Genomic DNA, 22,500 nt, shown 5'->3' on the forward strand with positions numbered 1-22,500 from the left:
ACAAGAGAATTGAGATCCTAAAACCAAGGTACCACATAAAAAGCATTGGTGAGTGCTGGTGCCATGTAAAAAGCACTGGTGCTGGTGCCACATAAAAACTCCCAGTACACTCTGTAGAGTGATTGACGTCAGAAAGAGCATCCAGCCATAGAAATCAAGCCAAAGCAGACTATGGAATCTGGTGTGGTCCCTAGCCATTCCAGTTCCTGTCAAGCCATCCAACCTATGTCCTATCCTTAAGAATTCCTAGTGAAGGCAACAACAAACCACCCCAGTTCAGCTTTCCTAATACACAGCAAGCTGTGTGTGTAAAATGGAGGTGTATTCTTTCAAGTGAAAATTGATAATGATCATGATGAGCTCTGAGTAACCATAACATTACCAACTATTTTCTTTTTAACAAAAATCTCACATGATTGGTACTTAATTCCAGTTTCAGTAACTGTACATGGATGAGAAACATATTTCCGCAAGGAAAGGATGCTATTTATTGCAAGAAAGATTTCCAAAGAGTTCAGGCATTTATTTCTAGTTAAAATATGATATAAAAAGATTTTCTGTTCCAAGTTAGCTGGCATGACATCGCATGCTATGATCTGGCAGTCTGTTAAGATATCCCCTATCACTGATTTTATATTATGTCCACAGTTAGGAATGGTTCATTTACCTGCTGCAATTCTTCCCTCTTTCTGTTTTTCTCTTCAGCCAACAGCACTGCTTCATCCTCAGTCATAGACAAAATATCTTTAATCTTCAAATTGCACTCACTCAGTAGATCATTGTTTTTCTTGGTTTCACTGTAAAACAAACATCAGAGGCAAAAAAGCACTCATTTTAATTGCTTCATATATATATATAAAAAAAATGCATTTTTTTTTGTGTATGTGTGTGTATACATACATACAAACACATATACATGTATGTATGTATGTATGTATGTATGTATGTATGTATGTATGTATGTATGTATGTATGTATGTATGTATGTATGTATGTAGGTAGGTAGGTAGGTAGGTAGGTAGGTAGGTATGTTTGCATGTGTGTGGATCTGTTAAAAGACACCTGGAAACATTTTGTTTTTCTGTCAGTTGAATTAGTAATACAGTATGAATTATACATATATTGATATCGCCATACTAAACTGCATCTCTTAACTCAGAGGCTTGGCTCCTGTGAGAAAAAAAATCTTACACACACACACATACAGGAAGTAAAAGTAAGAGACAGGTAGACAGATATATATTTAGGCATACATGCATGGGTACATACATCCATACATGCATGCATAGATATGCACACACACATACACACACAAATGTTTACAGTAGCTAAGATATTTTATGTAAACTATAGTAAACAGTATTTACTTGCTGAGTAATAATTCAGAACTAAAGAGAATAACAAAAGTTGCAGAAGGAGTTTAACTACTTATCCAAAATTGTGTAAGCTGTGTGAGCATGTGTTAATCTTTATATATGCCATAAATATTTAAGAAATAACTACACATGCGTGCGTGCGCACACACACACACACACAATTCATAGAAAAATGCTTCTATAGTCAGGGCCATCTTGGCAGCATTATAGACATCTGAGCAAATCAGTGCACTGGACCATATAGTATTCTTTTATGCTTTTACTTGATTCAGTCGGTTGACTGTGGTCATACTGGAGCACCATCTTGAAGGGTTTTAAGTCGAACAAATCAACCCCAGGACTTATTTTTTAAACCTAGTACATATTCTATTGGTCCCTTTTGCTAAACCACTAAGTTACAGGGATGTAAACACAGCACCAGCACCAGTTATCAAGTGGTGATGGGGAAACAAATACAGACACAAAGACACACACACACACACACACACACACACACACACACACACACACATACATGTATGACAGGCTTCTTTTGGTTTCCATCTACCAAATCCACTCTGAAGGCTTTGGTTGGCTTGAAGTTGTAGTAGAAGACACTTGTTAAAGGTGCCATGCAGTGAGGTTGAACCCAGAACCATGTGCTTGGGAAGCAAGCTTCTTACCACATAGTCATGCCATAGCAAACCATAGCATACAAAGTTTAAAATTGGGTCCTAGAGCTGTGGAGCCCCTGGGCAATTGCTCAGTTTGCAACATGCCTTTAGACAGTACTGTCTATAGTAGATTTCAAGTAAAGACTTATCATTTGCTAATCATGTGCTGTATCTATGTGGCTATTATGTAGCTATAATCTTGCATCAGATCTATTATATTCCTATCATCCAATATTATGTCTCTATGGCTATCACATTTCTGTTATCATTCTCACTCTCCACCTAAATATATATAGATATATAACTTCTCTACAACAAAAACCTACCCAATCCCAACCTCTTCTCTCATACATTAACCCTCCATTTAACATACAGACACAACATCCACTGTCCCTGGGTTTGCTGACTTGCAAGCTACATGGCAGCCTAAATAGTGCCAGTGGAATGCAAAAAGTATCCAGTACATGCTGTAAAATGGTTGGTATTAGAAAAGGTATCCAGCTGTTGAAACTATGCCAAAGCAGACACAAGAGTATGATGCAGTCCTTAATTCAATGGTCCTTGTCAAACTGTCCAGTCTGCTTGGAACATAGATATTAAATGATGATGGTGATAAATCCAATATCTCTACTGCTATTATGTTTATCATAAACATATCATACACATTATTTACATTTGATGGATATGTGTCCTCATCTTGTTTGTTGTTAATAGAACATTTCAGCTGATATACCCTCCAGCCTTCATCAGGTGTCTTGGGGAAATTTCGAACCTGGGTTCTCATTCCTAAGGGTTTTTTTTAATGATGATGATGATCATCATGATGGCGATGGTGGTGGTGGTGATGTTGTTGTTGTTGTTGTTGCTGCTGCTTCTTCTTCTTCTTCTTCTTCTTCTTATTATTATTATTATTATTATTATTACTATTATTATTATTATTATTATTATTTTCCAAGTTTCTCTTAAAATTCATGTGGAGGTTACTCACCTAATAACAGCTTCCATGATTGGAAGTTCATCTTTTGGCATAGTGCTCTCCTTGCCCACCTCAACAGAGAGCAATGCACTTGGAATACAGTCAATGGATTGGAAAATCAGTAGAATGGCCTGTTGCTGCAGCTCCAGGTTCTTTTGCACCATCAGTTGTATGAAGATGTCATAATTTTCACTGGCCAACACTTGTTCCAGTAAACCCTGGTGAAGGAAACAGGTGAAGACAGAAAGGAAAATACAGATTACATGAGATATATGAAAGAATACCTAATAATTAATCTCTTCTCTTGGCATATGTGTACGTGTGTGTGTGTGTGTGTGTACTAACATAGCTTTACCTTTTATCCTTTACTTGTTTCAGTCATTAGACTGTGGCCATGCTGGGGCACCACCTTGAAGACTTTTCAGTTGAATGAATTGACTCCAGTATTTTTGTTTTAAAGCCTGGTACTTGTTCTACAGGTGGCTTATTGCTGAACTGCTAAGTTACAGTAATATAAACACACCAACAGTGGTTATCAAGTAGTGGTGGTGGTGGTGGTGGTGGGCAGACAGACACAGACACACACATGTGCATGCATGCACACATACGCACGTGCATGCACACACACACACACACACAATGGATTTCTTTCAGTTTCCATCTACCAAATCTACTCACTCAGGTCAGCCTGAGGCTATAGTAGAAGACACTTGTCCAAGGTGCCATGCAGTGGGAGTGAACCCAGAACCATGTGATTTGGAAACAAGCTTCTTATCGCACAGCCATACCTGCTTATTTTGTAATAGTATTTATGTTAAGAAGCATCAACACCTTTTAATGTACATCTATGACAAACATGTTCATTGACATTGTTTCACTGCAGCCTTTGGACATCAGCAACAACATTGATATTATTTCTTAAATTTCCATAAAATTTCAGGGTGGGAAGTGTATGACTGATAAAATGACAAGTTTCTTTCAGTTTCTACCTACCAGACCCACTAACAAGGTTTTGGTTGACCTAAGGCTATAATAGAAGACATTTGCCCAAGGTGTCATGCAGTGGGAGTGAACCTGGAACCATGTGGTTAGAAAGCAAGCTTCTTACCACACAACCACACTACACACACACACCTTTACTTGTTTCACTTGTTTAACTGAGACTATGCAGGGACATCACTTTAAAGAGTTTTGGTGGTACAAACCAACCCCAGGACTTATATTTTAAAGGCTTGTATTTATTTTATCAGTCTCTTTTCGCTGAACCACTGAGTTACAAGAACAAAACAAACCAGCACTAGTTGTCAAGCAATGGAGACACATACACACACAGACAAACGCAAAGACATGCACACATATTGGTAGTAATAATCCAGTTAGTCAAAAGAAACAACTGAATTGCTCTTTAATTTATTTGCACACTTTGTAAAATGGTTGGTGTTAGGAATGGCACCCAGCTGTAGAAACTAAGCCAAAACAGACTATGGGACCTTGTGCAGCCACTGGCCTTGCTAGTTCCTGTCAAGTCATCTAACCCATGCCAGCATGGAAAATAGACGTAAAATGTTGATGATGATGATTGGTGATGATTTACCTGAAATATTACACGTATGTCCTCCTTGCTGTGCAGTCTTGTAAGTGCTGTCATGATATCATTGTGAGACAACCCTGAATCAGCTCGGAAGCCTTCTAACAGTGAAGCTATCTGAAATGAAAGAAGTGCAAGATTTTGGGTTATTTTATACAGACAACTGGGAAGAGACCTGGCAGAATCATTAAGGTGTCAGACAAAATGCCTTGGGGTATTTGTTCTGGCTTTTTAAATTCTGAGCTCAAATTTTACTGAGGTCAGCTTTACATTTCATCCTGTTAGGGTTGATAAAATAAACTTCCAGTCAAATATTGGGGTCGATGGTATCAACTTATCCCACCCCCTCAAAATTGCTAACCTTGTGTCTAAATCAGAAACCATTATATACAGACAGTGAGAGTGGAGCTGACTAAAATGATTGATTCCCAGACAACCATCTAAGATGTCATCAATCCATATTCTGTCACTGGCATTGTTAATATCCAAGGCCAGCATGATTAATTTTCATATGGTTCCTTAATTCCCCTTACATCCATACTCCCTGCTAACTGAGTTCAAATTATGTTGGTCAACTTTACCTGTCATTCTTCCAAAAACAATAAAATAAACGCCAGATATATTCTATCATGATTCAATTGACAACACTACTTGATCAAATTTTGTGGTCCTCAGCCAAAGTTAAGAACTACTACTATTAAAAAGCCAATACTAAGTGTGTGGAATTTGGTTGAGGTACTCCCAACTAATTCACATGTAAATTCTATAATGTCCTTTTTGCCCTGAAGATATTTCACTCAAAATCTTAAAAAATGCAAAAATATTTTATTATATATATTTTGTAATTTATATTGAGTGTAAATTGAAATGATTGTAGGCAATGTTGATTAATTAAAAATTAATTTCCATCCACTCCCTGCCCACACACACACAAGAAGTATTATGCCAGAGGCTCTTAACCATGTTTTACCTAGGGACCCCCTTGATTCCTATTTTACTCTGTTGGATCCCCATAACCATTCAATGTATATAGAAAAAATCCTACTGTAATTTTATAATTAAATATTTTATTTCTTTATTGCCCACAGGGGGCTAAACATGGGACAAACAAGGATAGACAAAGGGATTAAATTGATAACATGAACCCCAGTGCATAACTGGTACTTATTTAATCGATCCCAAAAGGATGAAAGGCAGTCAACTTTGGCAGAATTTGAACTCAGAACATAACAGCAGACGAAATACTGCTAAGCACTTCGCCCGGCGTGCTAACGATTCTACCAGCTCACCGCCCTTTATAATTAAATATTATTAAGAATTGTATGAAAAAATTGTTAACATATTTTGTGTATTTTACATGGACCTTCATGGGCCATAAAGACCCAAGTTGAAAACCACTGTATAATGCCATCATCATCAGCAGCATAATTATTATCATCATTTTATGTACATTTTTCCATGCTGTCATGGTGTGACAGGTTTAGCCTCAAAGAAACCTATGATCAAGCTGGCAGAACCGTTAGCACACCAGACAAAATGCTTAGTGGTATTTCATCTGACTTTATGTTCTGAGCTCAAATTATGCTGAGGTCGACTTTGCTTTTCATCCTTTTGGAATTAATAAAATAAGTACAAATCAAACCAAATCAAAATAGATGAACATCAATGGAATTTGTATCTTTGTGGTACCAGTACCGGTGGCACACAAGAAAACCATCCGAATGTGGCCGTAGCCAGTACCGCATCAACTGGCCTCTGTGATGTGGGCACATAACAAACACCATCCGATTGTGGCCGTCCGCCAGCCTCATCTGGCACCTGTGTCGGTGGCACATAAAAACACCAACCGAAGACCCGGCAAGACTAGTCAGGCCATAACCCGTGGCCCCTACTTGGGACGTAGTCAGTCCACCTGTGCATACCTTCCTTCCTTCTTGTGACACTTGTGAAGACCTGTGAAGACCTGTTGAGGCAAGTGAAAATCAAATCAAATCAGATCAAAATAGATGAACATCAATGGAATTTGTATCTTTGTGGTACCAGTGCCGGTGGCACACAAGAAAACCATCCGAACATGGCCGTAGCCAGTACCGCGTCGACTGGCCTCCGTACTGTGGGCACGCAACAAACACCATCCGATCGTGGCCGTTCGCCAGCCTCATCTGGCACCTGTGTCGGTGGCACATAAAAACACCATCCGAAGACCCGGCAAGACTAGTCAGGCCATAACCCGTGGCCCCTACCTGGGACGTAGTCAGTCCACCTGTGCATACCTTCCTTCTTGTGACACTTGTGAAGACCTGTTGAGGCAAGTGAAAATCAAATCAAATCAAAACAAATCAAAATAGATGAACATCAATGGAATTTGTATCTTTGTGGTACCAGTGCCGGTGGTACCAGTGCCGGTGGCACACAAGAAAATCATCCGAACGTGGCCGTAGCCAGTACCGCATAGACTGGCCTCCGTGCTTTGGGGACGTAACAAACACCATCCGATCGTGGCCGTCCGCCAGCCTCATCTGGCACCTGTGTCGGTGGCACATAAAAACACCATCCGAGCGTGGCCGTCTGCCAGCCTCGTCTGGCACCTGTGTCGGTGGCACATAAAAACACCATCCGAGCGTGGCCGTTCGCCAGCCTCGTCTGGCACCTGTGTCGGTGGCACATAAAATCACCCACTACACTCTCGGAGTGGTTGGCGTTAGGAAGGGCATCCAGCTGTAGAAACACTGCCAGATCTGACTGGCCTGGTGCAGCCTTCGGGCTCCCCAGACCCCAGTTGAACCGTCCAACCCATGCTAGCATGGAAAACGGACGCTAAATGATGATGATGATGATGATGAAGTACCAGTCAAGTACTGTGGTTGATGAAATTAACTTCCCCATCCCCTCAAAAACTGCTGGCCCTGTTCCAGAATTTGAAACATACAATATTTTAATTAAAGGAGTAAATGAATGTCAGTAGATAGTCTATGACAGAGCAAAAATACCCACAAAAATCATTAAAAAATTTGGTAACTTACCAGTTGTTGATACTCTGTAAATATTTTCCTGTATTCTGGATTATCTTCTGCTGAAGATCCAAACACTAATAATATATGATAGATTATGTTAATAAGTAAATAATGAAATTTTAACAATGGTGTCTGTCCATCCATCCATACCAAACATACATACCATACCATACCATACCATGCATACAAATACATACATATATACATTACAAACACCATACATATATACATTACAAACACCATACATAAATTCATACATACATCACATTATCACAATTTTATCACCAGGACGTGGTTCTAAACTTACTCGAGTCATGTTACTGCTCTTTTGGAATACCTGACTGCTATTCTCAGAGAATACTCTTAATGAGAGTTTTTGATTGCAGATTTCATATAAAATTTAATTATTTCTTGAAATGAGAATGTTATTTTGGCTATCACTGAGAATTTCATTAGTGCTCTTACATACAGATTGCCTTCTACTATCAAATACAGTTTCACTGCTGCTGCTTTCAGACAAGATATTTCTACTTCTGCTATCAAAGAGAATTTCAATCTGAATGATTTTAGTGAATTCACAAATGTTTTACAGTCTTGAAGGAAAAAAAAAAGTTTACTGTTTCATTTTACTTCTCTCTGCAAAACTTTGATAATTATATGTGTTTTTTGTTACTGCTTTTTTTTCTGAGTTGAACATATTTCTGTAAGGAAAAGAGGTTTAGGAAATTAAAAATACCCCAGTATATCACTGATACTTTTTTTTATTGACCCCAGATTTATGATAACTTACATGAACCTTAGCAAGTTTGGAACTCAGAAAAAGTAAGGCACCCACCAGTGTAAATGCAATAATGAATAAGTAAATAAATAGGTACAGGCATGGCTGTGTGGCACTTTGGGCAACCAAGTTTAAGTGGATTTGGTAAGCGAAAACTGAAAGAAGCCCATTATATGGGTATGTATGTATGTGTGTGTGTGTGTGTATGTGTGTGTGTCTTTGTGTCTGTGTTTGTCCCCCCCACCACCACTTGATAACCAGTGTTGGTATGTTTATGTCCCTGTAACTTAGTGGTTCAACAAAAAGAGACTGATAGGTTTAAATAAAAATGTACTGAGGTCAATTCGGTTGACTGCATGGCCGCAGTCTAACAACTGAAATAAGTAAAAGATAAACTCTTTACTCTTTTATTTGTTTCAGTCACTTGACTGCGGCCATGCTGGAGCACCACCTTTAGTTGAGCAAATCGACCCCAGGACTTATTCTTTGTAAGCTTAGTACTTATTCTATCGGCCTCTTTTGCCGAACTGCTAAGTTACGGAGACGTAAACACACCAGCACCGGCTGTCAAGCAATGTTGGGGGGACAAACACAGGCACACACACATATATATACATATACATATATACGATGGGATTCTTTCAGTTTCCATCTACCAAATCTACTCACAAGGCTTTGGTCAGCCCGAGGCTATAGTAGAAGACACTTGCCCTAAGTGCCATGCAGTGGGATTGAACCCGGAACCATGTGGTTGGTAAGCAAGCTACAGAAATACATCTATATGTATTTAGTTTCATTGTAGTATTAGGTTCCATGGAAGCTTTTTCGGCAGCTTGTGATAAGAATTGCATTAAAGTAGAGCACAAGAGAATTAAGAGAGTGGTTTGGCTTTAAAAGCATCAACTGAAGTGTGCAGGAGACAACTGTATTGGTTTGGTCATGTGATGTGAGGGTAGAGATGATTACAAGAGAACCAGGCTCTGAATAAAATTACTTGCAAGATGCCTGTATTCTATGGTAATGTCTGTCTTTCATCTGTTGTAGCTAGAGAAATTATGATTATGAAATCTTGCGCTTCATGAAAACACTTTCCTTTTTCTTTTTCATTTTATTCTCCATCATTACTGGAAGATGTCATGTAGTAGTGGAGCTTATTCCAGTTTTCCTATTAAAGTTATTGATAATGTAATTCTTCAGTTTGGATACTAAGCTAGTTTAGTGTAGATGTTACTTATTGGAAGATCTGAACATTTCAGATGGAAGTAAATTGAACACCAGTGAAATTCACCAAACAATGGTAGCTAAAATAAGAAATAACTAACACAACACCAATGATAGATCATGTATCATTGACCTTTCAACTAGTAAGCTACTGAAAAAATCCTAGAAGCATTCAATTCTGTTCACTATCTACTCTTTGGTGGAGTGGAGATAACAGCTGCAAAACAGAAATATGAATATGTCAAAGGGCTCTCATATAGATGCTTAATTTTGGATTGATGCCATTAAACAGAGCAGACCAAAAACTGCCTCTTGGATAAAATCCTATTTCATTGTAGGTAACACATTTAACTAAACTGTTACCTTGTCCCCTACAGCTAGGTACACTAAGGTATCTGGAATTAAGTACTCAAAAAAATAAAATAAAACATGGGTTCGATTTTGAAGATCTGTGATCTGGTATACTTTGAAATATACATTTAATAGATAGGATAAATTTTTAGCCATTGCTGTGATATGTAACTGAATACACTTGGACAAATGTTAAATGTATTTTGTATTTCTCTGGGGACAGAAAAAGAGGCATTGGAATCTCTTTAGCGACTGCACACCCACTTTTGTCCCTGGAGAGAGATATAACATAGTGCTTATTTATAACCAATGACTGCACCTATTTGGTTAGGCCAAGCTGCGCAAATCCTGTTTGTGCTGAGTACGTAGTCATAGAAAATTATTTAATCATTGATGCTCTAAACAGCATGTGCTTAAAGCCCCAATAATTAAATAATTGATTATAAGCCAGTGAAAACACTATGCACATTGGAAAACCGATTTTGTGAAGTTATATTTCGTAGTGAAAAACAACCATTAGTTATCTTTCACTGCAGATTGACGAATGAAAGTGTTTTGGCTTTCAAAAGACCTCAATTGAAACCAAGCTAAGCCTAGCCAACCCCTTTTTTCTGTCTACAGATAGATAAAGAAAGGGAGATAATGATTACATATGTTCAATCAATATCACAGCAACAGCTAAAAACTTGTATATTACAAGATAAAATCTGTACATGAGACTGGCGAATATAAGTCGTCAATATACAAAAACAAAGTGAAAAGGAAAGAGGGGAGGAAAAATTTTCAATAGTCATTGACAACTACTGAAAAGGTAGCAAGATGCAATGAAAATTTTAGAAAAATATAAATAAGTAAATGAGTGGAAATCAACCAAGTGAGTGTATTAAGTAATAGGCCACTAAAAGAGAATGACTCTCCCCAGACACAATAAAATATGCTTCAAGACACGAATTCACATAAAGAATCTTGCAATCCAAATACAAAAACGAAATGAAATGATATAGTTATCAGATTAAATGCTTTGCTGTATTTAGTTTCGTCCACATGTGTTCAAAGTTTAGATCTCACAAGATTTCACTTTGCTTTCATCACTTCGAAGTCAATAAAATAGCTAGCAGTATGGTATTATTTGATCCTTTCACCTGCACGATTTTCACTAAGAAAAAAAAAACTCAGATTTTTTTGCATGGAATCAAGTACTCTGACCTCCTAATATGCTGCAAACCTCTTATTTTTGTTTGAAATAAAAAGTGTGTGTGTGTGTGTAGGACTGGACATCCCTATATCCCGGAATCATGAGAATTTTTTTTTTCTTATCATTGAATGAATTCTGGCACCTTCTAATATGCTACAAAACCCTTTTTTGGGTCTGAAAAACGGGGTGGGGTGAGGTGGAAGCCTCGGAAATTTCACCCCCCCCACCTCCATTGATCTTTTCACCCATACGATTTTTACTAAGAAAAAAGAATACTTGGATTTTTTGCATGGAATCAAGTACCCTGGCACATGCATCAAAATCATATGTACATGACATAGGGATTTCATACCAAGATAAACAGTACATGACCTTGTAGGTGAGGCCCAGTTAGAATTTTCTTCAGGTTGAGTAGCCCATCCCGCTCTGAATAAGGGTTATTTAGGATGTTGAACAAAACACCCATGTTTCTAAAGGTGAATTATCCAAACCCCCAAAGAATTCCTCTCAGCACATGGCTGTGATGTTCCACCACTACTTCTGCTCATGATCAGAGATGCACATATCGTCAATCTCTAAGGGACATCCTCAACTGGTTACGGTCAAACAACTGACAAGCAAATGTGTGGTATTGAGCAGAATATTTGCTGTAGCCCATCTTTTATACAAAACAATGTACATAACACTTCCAATCAGTTAAGATCAGAAGCCATGAGAGTCACTGCCTGGCACTGCATCAGGGCATTTATTATTATTATTATTATTATTATTATTATTATTCCGTCAGGGTCGACTTTACCTTTAATCCTTTCGGGGTCGATTAAATAAGTAATCGACTAATCCCCTTCACCGAAATTTCAGGCCTTGTGCCTATAGTAGAAAGAATGATGATGATGATGATTATAATAATCATAGTAATAATAATAATAATAATACAAGGCGGCGAGCTGGCAGAGACGTTAGCACGCCGAGCGAAATGTGTAGCCGTATTTCGTCTGCCGTTACGTTCTGAGTTCAAATTCCGCCGTGGTCGACTTTGCCTTTCATCCTTTCGGGGTCGATGTATTCGACTAGTTCCCTCTCCTCAAATTTCAAACTATGTGCCTATAGTAGAAAGAATTATTATATATATATATATATACTAGCAGTATCGCCCGGCGTTGCTCGGGTTTGTAAGGGAAATAACTATATAAGCATTTTTAGAGAGTTATAGCCAAAAAATAGCAAAAAAATGCATTAAAAATGGAAAACAAAATTATGGTAAATTATTTTTTAAATCGTTGACTCATCGTAGATATTTTTAGAGAGTTACTTCCCTTATATAATAGCGAAAAAAATGCATTCAAATGGAAAAAAATGATGGTAATTTTTTTTTAAATCGTAGACTCATCGTAGATGCGCACTAATACCCAGAAGGGCTTGATATGAATTACGACTATAAGATACCCGGTTTTGGTTAAACTGCACCGCAAAATGTGGGAGTAGTTAGGAATCTAAATCGTAGGAGACAGACACACAACTTGACTTTTATATATAAAGATATCGTCAATTAATGAAGTTACATTTTCGTTAACGATTTAACTTTTAAGTTAACTTTAAAAATCACTATCAGACTAATTAACTTCCGTTAACTCAAGTCTGTTAACCCCAAAATTTCTTTAAAACCTGCAAACGTTTAAAAGTTTCTATTGTTTTCAGATTGTCTTAGCATATTCAATATTGTACGCCACTTGTTATAAATAACTTGTATGGCCCACGATTGGCCCTGCCTGGATTTGAAACCAAATGCACCCGCTTGTTGCTTGCAAAGACGGCGAGAAATTTCTTTGTCCTGTCAAGAGGGAATAGTCCCTATCACCCCTCGCACCTTTCTGTTCTTGAAAAAAGTGGTTTGAGGCAGGTTTGGAGGTCAGATACATTGAATGCACACGAAAAAGACTGGAAAAGATTATTCCACACCGCGGTACGAAATATTTACCGAAATTTTAATTGATTCAAATGAATGTTCCTCATCTTCAAAAATGGCAAAATTTTTGTCGGTTGCCATAGCCACAAATCAAACAAGTAAGATGCATTAAGAATTTCAATTTTAGTGTTTATCCATAATGTTATTGTTCTTACACCTGTTAATTAAATTTACCTGCTCATAAAAGTCAAATTTACTCAGCAAGATCAGCTAAAATTACATAAATATATACCAGTGGTATATAAAGCACCCACAGACAAAATTTCAAATCTGTATGTAAAAAATTTACAAAGTTACAAGCAAATATTGTGGATACCCCGCTTGAACCTGAATAATTAAAAATAGCGCGAACAAATAAGTATTACATTTGACAGATTAATATGAATACTAAAAATGCTTTTAGGTGTGTTTTTTCTTACACACACACAACACGGCCTCACTCGGGTGGGACTACACGTGTGTTACTTTGATACCATCATTCCATAAAATTTGCTTATGGGGAGAAAAGTATTGAAAAATATCAGCCAGATGGTCCTTATATGACACGTTTTCCTCTGAAATTATTAACATTAAAAAAATCCGAATATGTTTCTCTCACCGGTTTTAGGTGCATAGTGTAAAGAAAAAAAAAGGTCAAAATCGTTTCGGACTGGGGTGATGAGGGGGTGGTGGGAATGAAAAAAATTTTCGAAAATTATTATTTTTATTCCGTGAAAAGATGCCTCTCATCATTCTGAAGACATTCGTGAAAAACACTGGAAAAAATCCCCGTCAAAACGGAAAAATTCCAACTTATGTGGGCCGTCTGATCCGAAACTCCATTTTCCAGAAATTCTTCCTCCCACTCCTCGCACCCTTCCAAAAACTTTGCCTACAAATTTCTTTGTATTCCTAATCTTCACAGTTTGAAAGTTTCTGTATAAAATTTCATTAAAAAATACCTATTTTCCAGAAAGTTATGAGGGGGAAAATGTCGGGTTCTGTGAATTTTCTGAAACTCCTCCCCACAACCCCTAAGAAAATTTTTTCCAAAAAATCTTTAAATATACTCAATCTACAGGATATAAGCGATTATTTGGTGAAAGTTTTGTTAAAAAGTATCCATTTTTCTAGAAGTTATGAGGCAACAAAATCGGTGGGGTATTAAACTGTAGTTATGCCTATTTTCTATTAAAAGTTAACGTTAACGGATTAACGTTAATTTCCGTTACATTTTCAAAGGATTAACGAAGTTAACTCTTTGATAACGGATTAACGATTAACGATGTTGACTTTTCGATTAACGGCGCCCACCTCTGTATATATATATACCCATTCTCCCTCTACATAGAAAATAACTGGAAGAGGTACCTGGACGACTGTTTCATTCTTTGGCATGAAAGTAAAGAGAGACTTAAAGAATTTAAAGCACTTATAAATGGACTTGATGGAAACATTCAATTCACGATGGAAAATAGCCACCAACAACTTCCTTTCCTCGATATCCACATTAAGAAATCTAACAACGAAATAGAAACAAATATATACTATAAGCCCACGGACTACAAGCAATATCTACCGTTCAACTCATGCCATCCCAGACACGCTAGAATGAATATCCCCTTCAACCTAGCAAAAAGGATTTTTACTATAGTTTCTAATGCAAGCACCAGGGACACACGACTACATGAACTAAAGGATACACTCATCACCAGGAACTACCCACCATCACTAATTGATTTCAACGTACCCTACAATTAAACATCCACGAACTCAGACATCCCAAATTAAAGAAGGATTTACCACCAAAAGCCCTACCATACATCTCCACACACAACCCTCTTAACAATGAAGACTCCGACACCATCCTCCAAAACATTCCCCTACTAAAAAGGGACCACAGAATGAATTAAATCCTCCAAACGCACACCATCACAAAGAGCAAAAGACAGCCCAAATCTATGAAAAGTCTCCTAACACAAGCCCGAATGCGTTCAACGACAACACTGAAGCCATCAGTAAAAAAATGCGGCAGACCTAACTGTGGTATAATCGTCAACCTAATTGAGGGATCAGAGTTCTTTTTCAAACAGAGCCAACGTTCCATAGTGAAAAGCAACTTCACATGTGTCGTGAGCAATACATACGCCAAACCCAAAACAGTCTACGTCAAAGGATGGCTCTGCACAGATCCCAGATCAAAATTCCGAAAAACAGAAAAATAGCATTCAGCGAACACATCGACTTTTGCACCAATGACAAACAACCCAGCTTCAGAACTTTCCCCCTCTATCAATTCAGGGATGATACAACCTGTAGTCAGCGCATTAATAAAGAATCATTCTTTATCACAAAATATAATCCCCTTTTTAATGCATCCACTACAAATGACACTATCACCAGGGCCTTAGAATAACAGACACGCAAATATTTAAAACGATATATTCAAAACAATCATTTCACATAAATTTATTCAGAACAATTCCAATCATTACTATTTCAACCGCAACGGGTCACTTTTAGTTCATTTGACCATTTAAGAAGATTCTACCAACATCCTGCTACTGTCGTACCACTCCCGCATTTTTATCTTCTTCTTCGCCACCCCCTTTCTCTACTACTACTGCTTAAACAATCAATGACAAGAATTCATATCAAACTAGCTGCTGCTAACTACCTTGAACCCACAAGAGTAAAAAAGAGAGACAGAGACAGACTATAAAAAGGAAATTGTCCCTTGCATTTGAAAACTGTGGAAATATTAAAAAAAAAAACATTTAATTTTTCCACAATTTAATTGTTTTTCATACTTTACTCTAAGTTGAAAAAGTCGCAAAGACTTAAACCAGTACTAAAATGTTCTTCATGATAAAATCATTTTAGTATTTTCTACCTTGTCTTATTTTCCTTATATATATGTGTATATATACACACACACACACACACACAAAAAAAAAACAACGTGGAAGATGTTTGTAAGCCATTCAAGAACACACAAAAACCGTTAGTTTCACTTTAATATTTAAATTTCATTAAATAATCAAAATATTTTCGTCGCTTTGAAACCGCGACTTGTTCACTGACAAAACTTGGCGCTGACGAAACTCTCGGACCTTGAGTCACTCTGTTGCTGCAGCTAAATATATATATATATATATATAGGGAGAGTTTACGAAAAAAACCCACAAAAGACGAAGACAGGCGGCGTACAAAACAAACAGATGTATTAGTATAATGCTCAGGAATAGAAAAAGTCTTCACGTTTGGAGCCTACGCTCTTCTACAGAAAGGGACAGAAAAAACAAGGAGAGAAAAATAAATATAAAAATAAAGTAATGACAAAAATGAGAGTTTTACGTAAAGTTCGAAGGTTTTTAGACGTCGTGGTGTATTGCAAGGATTTCTCATCAAGAGTAGAGTCCACTGTGATCCGTAGGTAGGAGAGGTGCAGCCGGAGGGTAAGTATCCAAACAAATCCGTAAATGGTAGATGAAGAGTAGGTAAAGAGTCCAGTGGAAAAGATCGTAGTGGTAAGAAAAGATAGGATCAACGTGTGCGACCACGCGAGCGTGTGATATATATAGGGAGAGTTTACGAAAAAAACAAAAGACGAAGACAGGTGGAGTACAAACAAACAGATGTATTAGTATAACGCTCAGGAATAGAAAAAGTCTTTTACGTTTCGAGCCTACGCTCTTCTACAGAAAGGGACACAGAAAAAACAATACAGGCATATGTGCGTGCGTACATACGTATTCATTCACACAGTCATGAATTTCTAATTTTGGCACGAAGGTCAGCAATTTTGAGGGAAGGAGGTAGTCGATTACCCCAACTCCATTCTTCTATTGCTACTTATTTTGATCAACCTCCGAAACTATGAAAGGTGGTATTTGAGCCCAAAACATAGTGTTGAAAGTATTGTCGCTAAGCATTTTGTCCAACCTTCTAATAATTCTGCCTGTTCGCCGCCTGTACATGAATAGGAGTCCGGACAAAAGCCCCACGGTTATTTTTTCGTTTTTAGAATTTTTAGTTGAATGTATTGACCCCAGAATTTTTTTTACTTGTTGCAGTTATTAAAACTGTGGCCGGCCATGCTGGGGCACCACCTTGAAAATTTTTTAGATGGTTGTATGGAACCCAGAATTTTTTTTAAGCTTGATCAAAACCACTTCTGTGACATAATTCATTTTTGTTTTTCTTTCTCGACTTAACTTTATGCGCAGATTAAAAATCATAAAAAAATTCTGGGGTTGTTATATTAGACTAAAAATTCTTCAAGGTGGTGCCCCAGCATGGCCGCAGTCTAATAACTGTAACAAGGAAAAAGGGAAAAAATTCGGGGATCGATACGTTCAGCTAAAAATTCTTCAAGGCGGTGCTCCAGCATGGCCGCAGTCTAATGACTGAAACAAGTAAAAGGTGAAGAAAAAAAAAACGAAAAAATAATCGAAAAATATGATCGTGGGGCTTTTGTCCTACACTCACATGAATAAGAGTTAATATAGAATGTCATTACTTTAAAAGAAATCTACAAAAGTTAAAAGAAAAATCATCGTAGGAAATGTATAGATTTTTAAAAATATGGGTTAAATCAATCAAACACATACTTAGGACAATACCATTTCCTCGTAAACTTTATAAATCTTTCTGTTTAAAAGACAAAGTAATCAACCGATGAAACTAATACAGTTTCGCACCTCACTTAAATGATTCGCATTCTGTTTGTTTTTGATAAAACCTCTGTAAAAACGTTTCTTTTACAGTAGTTACAAAGACTGCGATTGCTTGATATATTTGGAAGAGCAACCAAATATTACTAAATAAAAGGTAAAGATCAAGTTACTCTACATTTTAGAATTATTACCTTAATATATTTTCGCAATTGTCTTTAATTTCCAGCTCATGTTTAATCATTTTCTCAGACAAGCTCTGAGATAAGTCAGCATCTGAGCACCACAAGCAGAATAGACTAAAAATTTATAATTCTTTGTTGAGCAGCTTTATCAGACATCGACAGCTCTCGAGTACTGCGCTTTAAAAAAAAATGTTTTTTTAATCCTTCATTTTAATTTTCGCTTATTCATTATTCCATGTTACCTCTTACTTTCCGAATCAAACAAATTGCAAGAACTGTGAGTGGGAAAATGGTTACGAACACAGTTCTAATCAACTGTGTGGATTTTGGTAAGTTTCTGGATCAGGCACTTAACTCTATGAATCTCAGTTCTTCGTCCCACAAGAAATCGTCGGCGAACGCATCATTTACGACAGTTGTTCTATTTAAGATCATGAAACCGAGTTAAATCCCAGCTGCTAAAAACTATATGTTGTATTTATGTATCATTAAATTGGTTTGAGATATGACCGCCCCTGGGAAGAATGTAAAGTCCCTAAAATTCTTCTAACAGAATTTGAGTTAATGATGAGAAAAGTTGTGGTGCAGCCTGAGAAAGGACCCAGAATGTTCTTTGCTGTTGTTGGCATTTAAGAATAGAACAAAGTTGGAATGTACCTTGATGTAAAATCTTTTTACACAAGAATAGAATCAAATACATTTTTCGTTAATTAAACGAAATATTTATGAGGCAATAATTTATCAGAAATATCAAGACTTAAGAGCATGTTGCACCTAATTTTGCAGACAAAATTTAAATATCACGGATAATTAATTTTCTAAAGACAAAACTTAGTCCTTCCTTACAAATCATAGCTCAACAAAATATAGCAAACACATTAGAAAAAAAAAAAAACTATCATGTCCACCCTACGATTTTTATAGAGAAATTGTATAAACGGTTGCGTCGGTCTCAGTTTGTAACGAGTACTTATTTTGGAAACAAGTGGAATAAAAGAAAAAATTGGGTACAGTGGACAATAAAGTGAACAGAAATGCAATGAATCAAAATGAAATATATGTATGTAATCTAATAAACAACACCCCATTGTGTAAGTAGTTGCTGGCGTGCCTAACAACTGTCTAAATAAGGACACTGAAAAATCACTTTTTTTTGTTTTTTGGAGAACCTAACGTTACATCACATACCAAAGCATTCTTTTGGTTTACATCGACCCCAGTGCTCGACAAGTACTTATTTTGTCGACCTCGAAAGGATGAAATACAAAGTCGACCTCGACGAAATTTGAACTCAGAACGTAACGTAAAGATGAACGAAAAACCGCTAAGCATTTTGCTTGGTGTGCTAACGATTCTACCAGTTCGCCACCTTAATAAGAGGAAACATTGATTTCAAATTTTGGCACAAGGCCAGGAACTTTAGGGGAGAAGATAAGTCGATTGCATCAACCCCAGTACTCGGCTGGAACTTATTTTATCGAACCCGAAAGGATGAAAGGATAAATCGACCTCGGCGGAATTTGAACTCAGAGCGTTAAGACGGACGAAATGCCGTTAAGCATTTTGCCCGGCAAGCTAACGGTTCTGTCAGCTCGCCACCCTAATAAGAGGAAATATTGATAGTTTGGGAATGACTGCGGAATCCGAATTTCATCACGTTACTGTTTTCAACAACGAAGATCATGATTTTTGTCACCCCACCCCACAATTTTTTACTTCGTGTTTTTTTTTATTTTTAATTTCTTTCATTTAGTTTGTAAGATTCACGTGAATTAGTGAGTTGAAACAAATTTTGTTGTGTGTAGGGGGTTCCACTCCTTTATTATTAGTCAATTGGTTAAATATAATATTAACTAATCGATTGTTTGTTTAATTTGGTTAAAAGTAAGTCGTTTGTTTTTTGTTTTGTTTTTTGCCAAAGCTCTTTCATTGCTGTAGGGTTTTGACTAATTGTTTAACCAAATTAAACAAACAATCGATTAGTTAGTTGGATATTTAACTAATAATAAAGGAGTGGAATTGAACCAGTGCCTGTGTTAATAATCTTGCAATAATGACTCCCATATTTTACTTTTACTTTTTTTCTCTTTTGTCTATGTTCTTTGAGATTACACGTTTAAAAGTACGAAGTTTTTCTTAAAAATTTAAAATTTTCTTTTCTTTCCTTTCAGAATATCAACGCCCCGATTGCTAACGATAATTTCCCAGTTTCAATTTGTAATCATAATTCGAAGGAGGGTCCATACTCAAACAAGAGAAAAGACATAATCTCATAAAATGTAAATATCGCTCCATGCCTGGAACTGCAGATAATCTATTTAAACTGATTTACAGTCAGTTGACGTTAGTAACACAGAAAAATTCTTTTATACCATTCATCAAATATACAAGTCATTCATATCCTGTGAAATCATTATATTTCAACTAATAAAAGTTTCAATTAATAAAATTAAATCAAATGTATCTCGCATTTATCGCTTTCTGACGAGTGACTTTCAGCTTAATTTTATTGTCAATTATCATCGCCTTTTATTCGTTTTGGTCATTGGACTGCGACCATTCTGGGGCACTGCTTTATTAACAATTATCTGACACTTTGATTCATTGAATTTCCTTTCAGTTCATTTCACTCTTTTTGCCACCATTATACGTTCAGGCATATAATGGCAAAATCGTTAGCGCATCGGACAAAAAGTTTAGTGGCATTTTATCCGTCTTTATGTTTCGCGTTCAAATTCTCCTGAGGTTGACTTTGCCTTTCATCCTTTCAGGATCGTTAAAACAAGTTGGGCACTAGGATTGATGTAAAAGACTAATTCCCTCTTCCTAATAATTGCTGGCCTTGTGTCTATAGTAGAAAGGATTGTATGTTTAGACAACGAAAGCTTGCCAAAATTTAACAGACAGGATTTGAATGAGGAACAGTTACAAAAACAGAAGCTAATCAGCGTTTAATTAAACGTCGTTAAACAGATAAACAGTTTTTGTTTTGAGACACCAGAAATTAAAAGCTAGTTTTTAAACCAATAAATGAATTATAAACCATCTTGTTTTGAACGTTTACTTTTAGTTTGCGTAGATAAGTTACTCAAGAAAGGCATCTCATTTCCGTTCGTTGCCTTATCTTTGGGGCACTTAAAATCGAAATCGATATCTATATGAACACAAATGTTTAAAGAAGCAATATTATGTCATACCCACCCCGTCACAGAAACAAAAACAGATGATCTCTTACCGAGACAATGAGCTTCTAGAAATGTGACCACCGGGATTTGAAACAAGGGATTGCCCAGAAATTCCAGTAACTCATCGTATATCCACTCATTTTTCTCGGCCATAGTAACTTTTCCTGCTTGGAGTTGTGTAATGCAATTATAGCATTTATTGTTGTCGTTAGTAACTGTATTAGCAACCGGGACAGGTGACGACCAACACCGTCAGCACACCTGACTTTGTCCGCGTTTTTCTCGCTTAGTTGAATTTATTGATAAATGTTATTAAGTAATGGTTTGGATTACTTTTAAAGCTGTCTCGATTCTATAAAGACACTATCCTATCCTTTTTTAATGTAGATTTTTTTTACACACACTCAAACAAACGCGCACACACATACACACACGTACATCCATATAATATATACATACAACTATATGAGTAGACAGAGAGAGAGAGAGCGGAAAAGAAAGAAGTGTGTGTGTGTGTGTACGCGTGCATGTGTGTGTGTATGCGCGCGCGCGCGTGTTTGTGTGTGCGTGTGTGTGTGTGTGTGCGTGCGTGCGTGTGTGTGCACATCAGTGTGAAAATTGCTATTGTTTCCAAAAGCTCCATTTCATAAACAATATCGTAATATCGTTTGTTAAGGATTGCTTTAAGACAAAAGTAACCATCGACCGAATGCAAAGTCAAGGATACAAAAAATACTAATTAGAACAAGTGGATAATGGGAGAAACATGCTTTGGATTGGAGACATGATGACTGAGGCGGGTATGTATATACAGTGCATCAATAGAATCAATATAGACAATCACACAATGACAATGTGTCTTTCATGTATGTGTGTGTGTGTGTATGTATGTATGTATGTATGTATGTATGTATGTATGTATGTATGTATGTATGTATGTATGTATGTATGTGTGTATGTATGTGGTAAATGAAAAACGGAAGATGGAAGATACGAAAATTTTTATCAATCACGACAATTGTTTCGACACATTTAGCATCGATTCCTCACGGGTGGAAGATGTAGGATCTTGCAGGCATTAAGTGTATTCGATCCATCAAGTCAAATTTAAATTAACGGTTCAACAGAACTTTTCTCACGGTGGAACAATGGTTTTTCTCTGACAGCAATCAAGAACACACACATGTTTTCCGATCAACAACTCCATTTGTATCATTAACACCATTTATCTTAATTCTTGTGAGAAATTCAATATTAGGATGTTCTTTTGGGTATTTAGTACTACATTCTATCTTCAAATTATATATTATATCCTCATAGGGAGTCTTAGCTGGACCTCCTACAACTTGCCGCTATA

The 22,500-nt window shown here is 36.8% G+C and overlaps 1 protein-coding gene across 1 annotated transcript in view; it reads right to left on the reverse strand.

The window, feature by feature from the left end:
• The window catches only part of LOC115217494 (cilia- and flagella-associated protein 36-like), a 28,919-nt gene extending 7,414 nt beyond the window's left edge, over positions 1 to 21,505 (reverse strand). The window contains exons 1-5 of the mRNA XM_029787204.2: positions 21,194 to 21,505; positions 7,617 to 7,681; positions 4,600 to 4,710; positions 3,018 to 3,223; positions 668 to 797 (exon numbers count right to left, since the gene is read on the reverse strand). Coding sequence (XP_029643064.1) covers positions 668 to 797; positions 3,018 to 3,223; positions 4,600 to 4,710; positions 7,617 to 7,681; positions 21,194 to 21,296 — 615 coding nt within the window. The 5' untranslated portion in view covers positions 21,297 to 21,505. The remainder of the gene's footprint in view (positions 1 to 667; positions 798 to 3,017; positions 3,224 to 4,599; positions 4,711 to 7,616; positions 7,682 to 21,193) is intronic.
• Between the last annotated feature and the right edge of the window lie 995 nt (positions 21,506 to 22,500).

This window comes from Octopus sinensis, linkage group LG11 (genome assembly GCF_006345805.1).
Source record: "Octopus sinensis linkage group LG11, ASM634580v1, whole genome shotgun sequence".
Taxonomy (NCBI): Eukaryota; Metazoa; Mollusca; class Cephalopoda; order Octopoda; family Octopodidae; genus Octopus; species Octopus sinensis.